This window comes from Sipha flava, unplaced genomic scaffold (genome assembly GCF_003268045.1).
Source record: "Sipha flava isolate LNK unplaced genomic scaffold, YSA_version1 51_pilon_pilon, whole genome shotgun sequence".
NCBI classification, from domain to species: domain Eukaryota; kingdom Metazoa; phylum Arthropoda; class Insecta; order Hemiptera; family Aphididae; genus Sipha; species Sipha flava.
This window is the reverse complement of record NW_020273468.1, coordinates 1,339,128-1,351,605: the sequence shown is the minus strand read 5'-3', so window position 1 is coordinate 1,351,605 and position 12,478 is coordinate 1,339,128. Positions and strand designations below refer to the sequence as shown.

The 12,478-nt window shown below is 28.4% G+C and overlaps 2 protein-coding genes across 6 annotated transcripts in view; both read left to right on the top strand.

Moving 5' to 3' along the window:
• Positions 1–742: 742 nt before the first annotated feature.
• LOC112690698 (PAN2-PAN3 deadenylation complex subunit PAN3) lies at positions 743–5,837 on the top strand. 4 transcript variants are annotated; one of them, XM_025564764.1, is made up of 14 exons: positions 743–991; positions 1,101–1,314; positions 1,637–1,729; positions 2,362–2,478; positions 2,930–3,061; positions 3,154–3,367; positions 3,425–3,571; positions 3,864–3,980; positions 4,058–4,223; positions 4,663–4,888; positions 4,957–5,096; positions 5,162–5,350; positions 5,414–5,576; positions 5,634–5,837. In XM_025564764.1, exons 3-14 carry the CDS (start codon positions 1,649–1,651, stop codon positions 5,763–5,765), a joined length of 1,824 nt encoding a protein of 607 aa, XP_025420549.1. In that variant the 5' UTR covers positions 743–991; positions 1,101–1,314; positions 1,637–1,648; the 3' UTR covers positions 5,766–5,837. The 4 variants fall into 4 exon arrangements, with proteins under 4 accessions (XP_025420549.1, XP_025420550.1, XP_025420551.1 ...); XM_025564765.1 differs by having other exon boundaries at positions 743–1,003; XM_025564766.1 differs by having other exon boundaries at positions 743–1,013.
• Positions 5,838–10,465: 4,628 nt separating this feature from the next.
• Positions 10,466–12,478, top strand: part of LOC112690760 (UDP-glucuronosyltransferase 2B15-like) — an 11,682-nt gene continuing 9,669 nt past the window's right edge. The window contains exons 1-3 of one of the 2 annotated variants that reach the window (XM_025564846.1): positions 10,466–10,538; positions 10,640–10,756; positions 11,119–11,237. The gene's annotated coding sequence lies outside the window, so the exon portion shown is untranslated. Of the gene's footprint in view, positions 10,539–10,639; positions 10,757–10,935; positions 11,238–12,478 lie in introns of those variants that run through there. The other variant, XM_025564847.1, reaches the window with a different exon arrangement.

The following is a 12,478-nucleotide window of genomic DNA, read 5'->3' as shown; positions in this document are numbered from 1 at the left end:
ATTTACTAATATTATCTTTTTCTTAAATATTTTGAAGTGTAAATAAAACAGCATTTTAATTAATTTACTGATACCTATTAATACTAAGAAGAGTGTACAGGTCCATCTTGGGGGGTGTCTCACTCACCCCAACGAAAACACCAGTCGGCAGTCAGACTTGTTTCATTATATCCTAGAAGAACCTAATTTTACTTACGAAAAACAAATATTACATGTTTCGTTATACAGTGTACACACGAATACAATTTATAATAGCTATTTATTATACATATATATATATATATATAATTAAATTGTCAATTTTAAGAACGTGCGACACTGACACATATATACATGTTAAAAAGTAAAAATAAGACTACATATAGTTTTATATACAGGATTTTTTTTCGTGGGGGGGTCAAGGTAAAAATATAACACATTTAACAATCAACAAAATTATGCAAATCAATGATACTAGTTATTCAATACTAGCTCTTCATATTTCAAATTTGTAAATTTTAACCTAGACATCGGAGAAAATTTGGGGGGGTTACAGCCCCTTACAATCCCGCGCCACTGCTTACAGGTATGTTGTAGTCCGATATATAGACCATAGAAAATATAAGAATACTTATGAAGCCCACTTGTACGCATTGTTACAGTTTTAAATTCTTTAAAATAAGGAATATTATCGCATTTTATCTTCCATGAGATAATTTTCGAATTCATATTAAACAATAACAAAGTAGTGCCTCTACAATATATTGCAGCTGGTGGCGCGGGTTGATAATGATACACTACTAATAATACGGATTTACCTGATGTGTATGAGAAGTGCGTTTTTGAAAACATTAAACGAAAAACGTAATACTTAACTACTAGACAGCGAAGGATAAACGAAGACGCTAAGAGGCACCAATAACTGCAATTGTAACTACTGCTTGTTGTGACGCACGTCCTCAACGATACCAACAATTTGGTAGTCGAAAGTCTTATATCAGTTTTTCGCGGTGTGAGTGTGTGTGTATGTGTGTGTGTGTATAACTTTTGCAACTATACACAAAATTGCTTGTTTATGTTTTGAATCGTCTGTGTAATAAACTATTTATTTATAATTCTAGTATCGTTGGTCTTAAGCGTCACTGTAAAAATGATTCACTGTGCCATTGTTTATGGTAACCATTCTTCCATTGGTTATATTTACTTATTATTGGACTAGTAGGTTCAAATTACAATATTAAATTGTAATTGTACGATATCTTTCTACACAACTAGGGTGATGTAAACAACTGTCTTTAATTGTTTGTGGAATTAAAGTATTCTTACATATCTCAGGTGAGTAGTTTTTATTTTTCTCTTATTCCCTTTACCTTAACATATCCATGGAGCCATGGCCTATGGACCTAGGTTCTGTTGATGCTATTGTTTGCATAAACAACTTATGGTTTGAGATACATTAATAAATTAAGTGTTAAATTAAAAGGTATTTTCTAATTTTACTGCATTTTTGGAAGAATATTTTTGATTCCCATATTCTTAATTACTCTCAATTTTTCCAGCAGTATCTTAATTTTTTTTTTTTAATACATTTATTAAAAATTTTCAATATATTATTTTTTTTAATTCTACTAATTTTTATTTTATTATTTTAAAAAAGTGAGATCAAAAAATGGATCCAATGGCTCTAGTGACTCAATATAACCTACTGCAAAATGGCCCTCCAGAAGAATCAAAACTTGCTACTTATATGGTATGTTAAATAATTTTATATGAAAATTATTTACTTAAAACAGGTCATTATACTTAATTTATTAGTGGGTTGTTGGTCTTGTCGTAAAATTACTATATAGAAACTAAAAAATTTGACCTCAATTTTCTAAGGTCAAGGGGAATACATTTATATTTCACTTTATTAAATTTTAAAAATAATTTTATCCAAAGTTTTTAAAAATAGTTCTACTTATTTTGAATAATATATTTTATTGTTTAAATAAATAATATCTGGTAATGAACTTTACATATTGTAATTAATTTAAATCAAGTTATTTATTTAAGATAATCATTTACTTTTGTAATTTTTATTTTCATTAACATTTTGAGAATCATTAATATGTTAATGTTAAAATGTTTAAATCTATGCCCTAAACAGAAATGTGACATTTTTAGTTTATATGTACAGTCATGTATAGATTTATTTTTAGATTTAAATAAAATGATTATTACATACATCTATTTTATTTATTTATTTTTACTTATAATATTATTTTTTTTAATTTTTGTATATTTGAAATGTATTTTATAAATATACTATTTTATCTTATCATTTATTTTAAGTACTTCTATACTTCTACTTTTTAGTTTATTGTAATTTTTTTTTTATAGAAACGACAACAGAATGTTTCTCCTCAATCAACATTGTTCCAATCATTATCGAATCAATCATTATCAAAAAACTATTCAAATTTGGATATAAATCAGTCAAATGCATCAATGAAAAAGGTTAGCAAGTACCTTGTATCTTAATTTATTTTTATTAGAGAAAATTATATGTAAGATAATTGTATTGTGGTTCACAAATTAGATAAATATTCAACTCAATCTGGGGCAGTTTTTTATTTATGAAAATTAAAACCATTAAAATATATATAGAAGTCAATAATAGTATTAGTTAATATTTAAAATAATGTATTTAAATATACCTAATAATAACTTTTTTCACTGCTATTAGTTAATTGCGTTCTAAAGTTGATAAATCACTGCTTCAATATATAATATACTATATATATATATATATATATATATATATATATATATGTACTCTAAGATACAGTAATTTATTAAATATTATTGTATCCTACCTTGCAAAACATTTGGTCAATTATTGAATTATATAGACATAGCATGTACAAATATATATTTTTTTTAAATTACTAAGCACATGTTGTGATAGGCAGTTGACAAATTTCAGGCATCTATACCAGTTGTTGATTTCGTACCTAGAAATCTAGTTAATTCATTAAATATTCCTGATGGTTCCTCAATGTACGCTAAAGACAAATCTCAACCTATACAAGCATATCAGGTAGATAGTTTAAATTTATATTAATTATAAATTTAAGTATTTGGTTTTAAATTATTAAATTATTAATTATTGCTATAATCATTTTGTATTAGAAAAATGTCAATGGTACAACATATTTCTATCCTCCAGATTCTAATGGAACTAATCAACCCAATAGTAATATTTTTGATGATCCATCTGGATATTTATCAATGTCATCTGTTGAATCTCCTACTTCTTCATTATATGCTCAAGATGATATGAGAAGAGATTTGTTGCACAGAAATGCATTATCTATAGCTTCACCTGATTCAGACCAATGGCCAGGTTTATTATATTTTATGTTAAATAATTTTAAATAATTTACAACTTCAAAATGTTTAGATTTACCAGAAAATGTGGAAGATTATCATGATGTGTATCCTTTAGATATACATGGCCACTCCTCCAAAATATTAACTTATAGTACATCTACTTATCGAGCAACAAATTCCAAGACTGGAGAAAAATGCTGTTTAAAACGAATTCATAGTAAACATTTTTAAACAAACTAATTTGTTTTTAATTATGAATTTGCTTTAGTGAACAAAGTATTAGTTATATTAATTTATTTGAATATATTGAAATTATTTTATACTTTTTTTTTTTTTTTTACTTCAAATTAATAGGCCAAAATAAAAAGAGCATTGAATTTATTATTATTTTAATTTTAAAATTTTTGCTGTTCTTGCATATGCTAGTAGTTTCAACCATATATAATTTTAAACTTAATATTTTTCATACATTTTAGACATTTTTAAAATTGCTTATGTTTATATTATAGGTTTTCATCAAACAATTACAAAATATACTCCATTAATTGAAGCATGGAAAAAAATCAACCATGCAAATATTGTTCAGTTAAAAGATGTATTTATAACCAAAGCTTTTAATGATAGTTGTAAGTAATTTGATTATATAACATAACAATACAATTAACATAATAGTAAATTTTGTATTTATTGTTAAAAATGTTAGCATTGATATTTGTTTTTAATTATCATCCGGATTCTGAGTCTTTACAAACACGTCATTTTAATTCCAACGAAATACTTAATGGATATAATGATCCATTTAGTTCTGATCCAAATGCACCTCGACCTTATAGTCACACAAAAAATGCAATTTTACGCCATCAACATAGGTAAATATTGAATGAATTCTTAATAACATTCTTAATTACATTTAAATTTTGCAGTTACATCTTATTATTTTCTTTAAAATTCATTAATACTTGTTGATATTTGTTTTGTGTTTTTTTGATTTTGATTTTTTAGAACAATTTCAGTTTTAATATCTTTTTCAAATTGATATGATGTACATTTAAAAATTGTAATGTTATAATTAACATAAAATAAATAATTATTTTAATGTTTTTATTCAATTTTTATATTGTCACAATTCCTTAAAGTTTTTATTTATATTAAAGCAGTGATTCTCATACTTTCCTTCCAGCAAATGGATTTCAATAATTTTTAGTTGTAATATTTTATTTTTACTTATTATTGGAACAATAAAAAATTTCACAAGCTTATGATATTATATTAAGTATCTTGTAAATTTTATATTTTACATTGTTTTAGTAATGGGCTGTTATCTGAAAATACATTGTGGAATTACGCTATTCAACTTAGTGGAGCACTTCGAGCAATACACGGATCTGGCTTAGCCCTACGAGGTCTTTGTTTAAATAGGGTTTTAGTGACAGGAAATTTAAATACTAGAGCAAGACTGCGAATCAACTGTGTAGCTGTAATGGATATTTTGTTGAATGATATGGCTAGTTCAAATATTATTGGTCATTTTCAAGTTTGTGGAATTCCAATTTTTGTTTAAATGATTAAACTATCATAAAAAATATGTTTTAATTCTTTTAGCAAGAAGATTTAACGGATTTTGGTAAGCTTTTATTAGCATTAGCTTGTCGATCTCTTATTGCTGTACACCAAGATAATCTTACTACTTCTATTGATTTAATGGCTCGTTCTTACAGTAATGATATTCGTAATTTGATAAGGTTTGTTTCCTATGACAAATTAAATCTTAGTATATATTATGATGACTATTTCTATTATTTCCTAGGTATTTATTAAGTAATCAAAGACGGCATATTACAGAGTTAATGCCAATGATAGGAGCTAGATTTTATACACAATTGGATGCGGCACAAAATCACTCGGATAGTTTAGAAAACGAGTTGTCTAAAGAAATGGAAAATGGACGTCTATTTCGGTTACTGGTGAAACTTGGATCTATTAATGAGCGACCTGAGTACTACATCTATATAATATTGAATTTTTATTTTTTTTTATGTTTTATTATATTTATTTTTAGATTCAATTTAGATCCTGCTTGGTCAGAAACTGGTGACCGATATATGTTAAAATTATTCAGGGACTATCTATTTCATCAAGTGACTGAAGAAGGACGTCCATGGTTGGATATGTCACATATTGTTCAGACTTTAAACAAACTTGATTCTGGATCTGCAGACACTGTAAATTATTTTTAAAAATTGTTTTACTGAATTATAATTTTATTTCATTATTTATAGATTTGTTTGTATTCACGTGATGAAAAGACAATTTTAGTAGTAAGCTATCAAGAATTAAAACAATGTTTAGAACAATCATTTTCTGAGATTGCTTCAGTTGCTGCATCTGATGATCTTGTTAAGGCTGAATAATCATATTAAATGACTATGGTTGGGGCTTAAAAATAATTGCTTTAGTCCAAGTACTTAAATTTAAAATAACTAATATTAATTTATCATTAAATAGATTAATTTAATTGAATGCTTAAAAGGTGCTAACTTTCAAGATTCAATTTTTTTTAAATTTTTTTTTACTTTTATTTTCTTTATACCAAACAACATTCCCACTTCAACATTCCAATCACAAATGTTGCAAAATTTAATTTAATTTGATTCTTTTTTTCAAATTGCTTCCATTTGGCTGTGTATTTTAAAAAATATAATATATATTTTAAACTTAGAGCAATAATAACTAATAATTATTTCATAGCCTCAAGTTAATATTTAATAGTCTCTATTTTGGTGAAATTTTTGGTCTCTGGATTGTTATATTTTTGTTACATTTAATATTGTGTTAGGAATGAATAAGATGACATATAATGAATTAGACTTAGTCTTTCAATATTTATTTTATTTTATTCTGTTGCCCAAAATTGATAAATTTAAATAACAACTAAGTCATATTTAACCATTTCGTACCATTTGATGTTTAGTCATTACTGCCGTATTCCATGATTTACATGATTAAAAAAAAAAAATTAATTTAATTTAAACCTTATTAATTTTAAATACTTTTTTACTAATAGTGTATATAGTATTATTTATATAAATTATATTAAAATTATAAATTTTCTTTATTTTTAAAATTTTAATTCAAACAATGTATTTACTCTTTAATGAATTTTATAATTTGTCTACCAAAATTAAAGTTGCTGTGAACAATCATTATTACCAAAAGTTGATAAATTTAGATATTGAGTGGGTTTCTTTAAAGTTGAAATAGTTAAATATTTTAATATATATTGAAAAATGGCTAAATGTATAGTTATTTTCCTAATATTTCTTTAAATTATAGGTAAAACTTATTTGAAATTAACATGTCATCTGTAATTTGATAAGTTAACTGCACAAATTCTAGTTTGAAGCAATGGTGATGTAATATGTTTCAATTATGATATATATACACATATATTTAAGATATATTTTTTTCTATAAATTGTTTGTGTATTGTGATAGGCTGGAGAACTTATTGTCCAAAATAATAGCTTTTAAGGTTTTGTCATATATATGATATTATTAAGAATATATGAATAAATGATAAATTATTTTATTAATATTTTGTTTTTATTTTAGTAGAAATATATAAGATAATATAAATTTAATATATTATATGATAAGCTTTATTATTCCATTCATAGTTAGTTAAGTTTGATATTTGAATATGTACTTCACAATATGTGTGCTCTGTACTCTGTTCTCTAATAATTGTGAATATAAGACTATTAAATGCATTTATTTTTATATAAATACATTCATTATATTTCAGCTAAAAAAAAAAAAACAGCATGAATTTGATTTAAGTTGAAAAAAAATTGTATACCAAAATGCAAGTAAATTTTTTATTAAACATCCATTTCTGAATTAACCTAGATAGTTAGAATGTTATTTTTAGGATATTAAATTATCCCTTAGAGCTATGGTTCTCAACCAGTGTGTTACATATTATCGTGGTGCATGTTGTTAAAATATTAATCAAAACTAAGCTTTCAAAGTATAAACTAGGGCTTAAAACCGTTTCTAATAAAGTTGGTAATCGGCTTCGGTAGGAGCCAAAGATATTTTTAAAACCAGTAACCGATTATCGTTTAATTTTGATATGGTAACCGGTAACCGTTTCTTTAAGGATATTTGAAAAAATATAATAACCGTTAATTTTTTTAAAAGTCGATGATAAGGTTTTTTGGAAATCGGTTATCCCGAGATTATATTATTCATTATTTTTTGTGTATTTATTTATCTTTTTTAGCGTTACAAGTCATTTAGGCCCTTTGCTATCAATTCTAAATTTTTCCATTCTCTATTATACGCATTGTTAATATTTTCATTGCAATCTGGTCTCAGCTCCTTTATATCCCTTTTTACTGCATCTAACTAACGTTGCTTCGGTCTACCACATGCTCTTTTTCTTTTTAAATTATTTACAAGTACCGTCTTGACAATACTGTTGTCGGCTCTCTAGACGTGGCCTGCCTACTCCAATCTTGCACCTTTTACAAATTGCGTTATACTTCCTTTCCTATATAGCTACTTTATCTGTTCATTTGACCTTTTCTCCCCTACTTGGGTGTCAGAGTTATTGCTGTTGAAGCCCAGGTACAACATACGTAAGACAGCTGGTCTGAGATACGTAGTATATAATGTTTCTTTGGCTTTCCTAGACTATAATTTTGACTTTAGCAGATGTAACAGAGCAAAATAACATCCATTACCGGCTTGTAAACGAAGTTTTATTTCATTATGCATGCAATTTTTATTATTTATGTTGACTCCGAGATATTTAAAGTCATGAACTTGTTGGAATGATATCCTGTCGACTTGCAAATCTAATTCGTCTTTAACGCTACGTACTTCCCTAGTCATGTACATATATTTGGTTTTCTCCTTATTTACCAATAACCCCATGTGCTTGCATTCTTTCATTAGGTTTGACAAGCTGTTTACAATATCCTGGTTTGTATCACCCAATATTATTATGTCACACGCGTACGTCAGGAGGGTGTGATTTCCATTTACTTCCATTGGTTGTCGTTGTGAGATTCTCCGTATCACACTTTCCAATGCCAAATTAAGCAATACAAGCGATAGTGCATCATCCTGTCTTAATCCTTTCACAACTTCAAATGATTCTGATAGTTCTCCTTGTACCCGGACAATACAATTTGTATTATTATTGCATAATTTTATTAATATTACTATTTTCGTTGGGATACCCAATCTTTTCAAATTATTCCATAATTTGTTCCGGATTATATTATCATATGCTTGTTTAAAATCTACAAAAACTAAATTAATGTTCTTATTATATCCATAATGTTTACTAAGGATTTGTCGTAGTGTGAATATATGGTCTATCGTTGACTTTCCTTTTCTAAAGCCACACTGGTATTCGCCAATCAATCGATCTGATATATCTTGTATTCTGTTCAGGAGAAACGTCGATAGGATCTTATATCCCACATTTAGGAGAGATATTCCTCTATAATTTTCTATTTACACATTTAGGGCCACCTTTTTTTTAATATTGGACAGATAATTTATGATCTCCATTCGATAGGAATTTCTCCTTTGTGCCATATTCTAGATATAAGATTGAAAAACTCGTTCATTAGACTAGGGCCTTCTAGCTTTAGTAGTTCCCCGCAAATTCGGTATTCTCCTGCAGCTTTATTATTGTTGAGTTACTTAATAACCATTTCTATTTCTACTCTTGGTTCCAGTTCTTCGTTCTCTGAGCTTTCCTTTATGTCTTCCTCTCCTTCGTAATCTGCTTGACTTACCGTGAGTTCACTATTTAGTAGTTCATTAAAATATTTTCGAAACACCTCTGCTTTACTTTTACTATTTGATAGTAAATCACCTTCTTCAATTACAATAAATTGCGTTATTGGTTTGTACCCATTTTTTAAAACCTTACAGTGTCTAGAAAACTACTTAGGGTTGTATCTACATTTTCCAATTTTTCAATCTTTTCTTTTTCTATTTTCCTTTTATCTTGCCTTATAACTTTATGTACTTCTTTCCTCTTTTTTTTCTAATATGTCTTTATTTGACTAAGTTGGGTGTTGAATCATTTTCAGTCTAGAGTCATTACGAAGCTTAATGATATCTGCACATTTTTGATTAAACTAGTGCTTTGTTTTCGGTCTAGAAGGTTGTTTAACTACGATATCTGCTACCTCCAGAACTAAGTTCTTATTTAATTCTCACCCTGTTTAAACTTCCAGTTTCTCTTCATGTCTGGTTGCATTCAATGCATCCTTTATTCCTAATTGGAATTGATTTAGTATATTTTCATCTTGAAATTTGTCTACATCGAACTTAACATTATTTGTTCTTTTATTTCTCCCTTTCCATTGGTTAGATAGCATTATTTTTAACTTAACTAGCACTAGGAAATGATCTGATTCGCCGTCAGCTCCTCTTTTTGACTTAATACCTATGTTATTTATTTATCTATTAATTTAATTTAATTTTTTTTTCTTCCAATTTTATGGCCAGTTAGCAACTAGATACTTGAGGGCCTTAATGTTAAATATAAAATGGGTTATTAAACAAAAATGTGAATTGCCTTAAAAAATGTATGGTACACCGATTCCTCCCCTCCCATAAAGTAATCAAAACCATCGCATTGTTAATCATTTCATAAAATTAAAAATAATTCTATCAACTAACTTTTTTAAATATTATACGTTTATAAGTTAAAATCAGTATTTCTAGAGCTCTTTGTAAAAAATCATATACAAAACGCTTACCCTAAGCTTAATTACCAGTCACGAATATTTAGTCGGTTCGCACACACGTATGTTGTTTTCGCTCGCTCATCTTATATTTTGTGTCAGTTTTATTATACATTCTATATAAAGTTTTAATTAAAATCTGTTTTTCTTCATTGACTGTCACGAACTTCGTTCTAACGGACGACTTTGTCCGTCACCCGCTCCGACATGCCGCCTTCACCGGGCCGCATTGGTTCTCCCACTCACCTTTTTGGATTTTAACGACACGCTATCTATGATATGAAAAAAAAAATAAGGCCACTTCTCCCATTTTTTTGTATGCACAATCAAAATAACATAAATATTCCACTGGTCAGTCACCACCTTTAAATATTATCGCCTTTAGAACGCACACTACCAACGGATTCAGGTAAAAATAATATATTGAATATACTTTAGGGTCTTTGGATGGTACAATTAATTCGCAGCTAAATACTAAATTGCATAACTTGGACTTCGTCTCTTATTTAGGTGTGTGGCAACCCAATACGCATGAAACTTTTTCTAACGACTACACGGGTCCCCTTCACATAATAATCTCGTCTACCGAAAACAAAAATGTTGGTAATCTGCTTACCGTCAAATTAGGTAAATTTTTTATTAAATATTTTAAAGGTGTAGCCAACATTTCACCAATCGGCTCACAAAGAGTAAAAATTACATTTGATTCTTTACATAATGCCAATAATTATTCTGTTCGAGAATGCCCGGAACAACTGGTCCGATATCTTATCGGTATCTTCGCCGAGTCCACCGAAACTATTCTCGAGTCCGGTGGGCTGTCTTAGAGTGACTTCCATCGTGTGAACATTTTTGTTGCGCCCTAATTTATTTTGTTATAGCGAAGACCCTTTTTATATATAATTGAATTTTTTTTTATTGTTCATTAGTGAAGCCACCGCGGCTTGATTACTGATCACGGTGATCAGTTAGCTTTTTTATTATTTTAGTATTACTTTGTGATTCGCCACCAACGTCAATCATCTATCTACTTGAGTTTCCGTTGCACGTTTCGAAAGATATCCACGGTCGCGGGGGATATAATCCAACAGGACTCGAGTATACAGAGGTAACCGAAGCTGTGCTTCCCTGATTATTATTATTAATTATTATAGTATTAACAGTGGCGTATATAGGAATTAATTTCGGGGGGGGGGGGGGGGGGGGGGGGTTATGAAAAAATATATACTAAATGAAGGTTATAAATTAACTTATTTTTAATAACTATGAAAATTAGAATATATAAATTTAATTACAGGACAAAGTCTAATTTTCGAGGTAGATTTGCAAAATTATTTATCACTTCTTCAGTGTTTATTGAAATACTTCGATGAATTGACATGAGATAATCCTGTTAGTCGATTTTCGCTTGTACTATTTCTCAAGCACGACTTCAATCTTTTCAATATCGAAAACGATCTTTCTGATGACGCTGTTGAGACTGGTAAAGTTACTAATATTGACATTAAGCACCATATATTTGGAAAAAAATCAACGGATAGTTTATTCAAAGTATCAATAGCAGATTTGGATTTCTGACAAACCACGGAACATTTGCAATTATTCTGAGGACTTTGTTTTGGACAATTTGCATTTTTTTTGATGTGCGAGGATGCACAATTACCCCATACCGGGCAAGCGTAGGTAAGAATTGGGCGTATACTTTGTTTAAAAATTAGGAGAGAGCATTTTTTTCCCATACTAGACAGTTTGGTTTTAATTAATACATAGATTAAAGAAATGCACACATGGGTCGTACTAACCATAAATTTCGAGGGGGGGGTTGAACCCCCCCCCCCTATATACGCCACTGAGTATTAATATTATTATATTGTTACCTTGACCGAATTGTGAAAGACGTGCGAGTAATAAACCTCGTAATATAATTTAGTTGTATTCGGCAATACGTAGGCATGGTGCCACGTCGGCCTAAGAGCAAAAACATTTTGGTAGCAGAGCGTTGTTTTCGTAATTTTTGGTTCTATCGGAGTGCTTGTGTCTTGGGGCTTTTTGTTTTTTGGTTTTTCTGTTCCTTTTTGTTTGCTGGGTGACACCAGGGTTTTTTTATGGTTTGTATTAATCTATCGATGTACATAGTCATGTATGTAATCGGTGTGTTATTTTAATACCATTGTTCGTGATCAGTGTAAGTTCGTTGCTTCTGGTAATGCGATATTATTTGTTAAATTATTCTTGAACTTTGCGTTATCTCTATTGTTTATTGAATCATATAATTTATCCACGATATGGTAAGCGTGTCTATTAGGATTATTGCGAATTGTATCGATGTTTTATAATGTTAATTTATTG

What these genes read in the sequence shown, in the direction of transcription:
- LOC112690698 (XM_025564764.1), top strand. Translation starts at nt 1,649, where the DNA reads ATGGATCCAATGGCTCTAGTGACTCAATATAACCTACTGCAAAATGGC. An exon ending in CAAAACTTGCTACTTATATG is followed by an intron (nt 1,730 to 2,361) that starts GTATGTTAAATA and finishes TTTTTTTTATAG; the next exon opens with AAACGACAACAGAATGTTTC. An exon ending in TGATTCAGACCAATGGCCAG is followed by an intron (nt 3,368 to 3,424) that starts GTTTATTATATT and finishes CAAAATGTTTAG; the next exon opens with ATTTACCAGAAAATGTGGAA.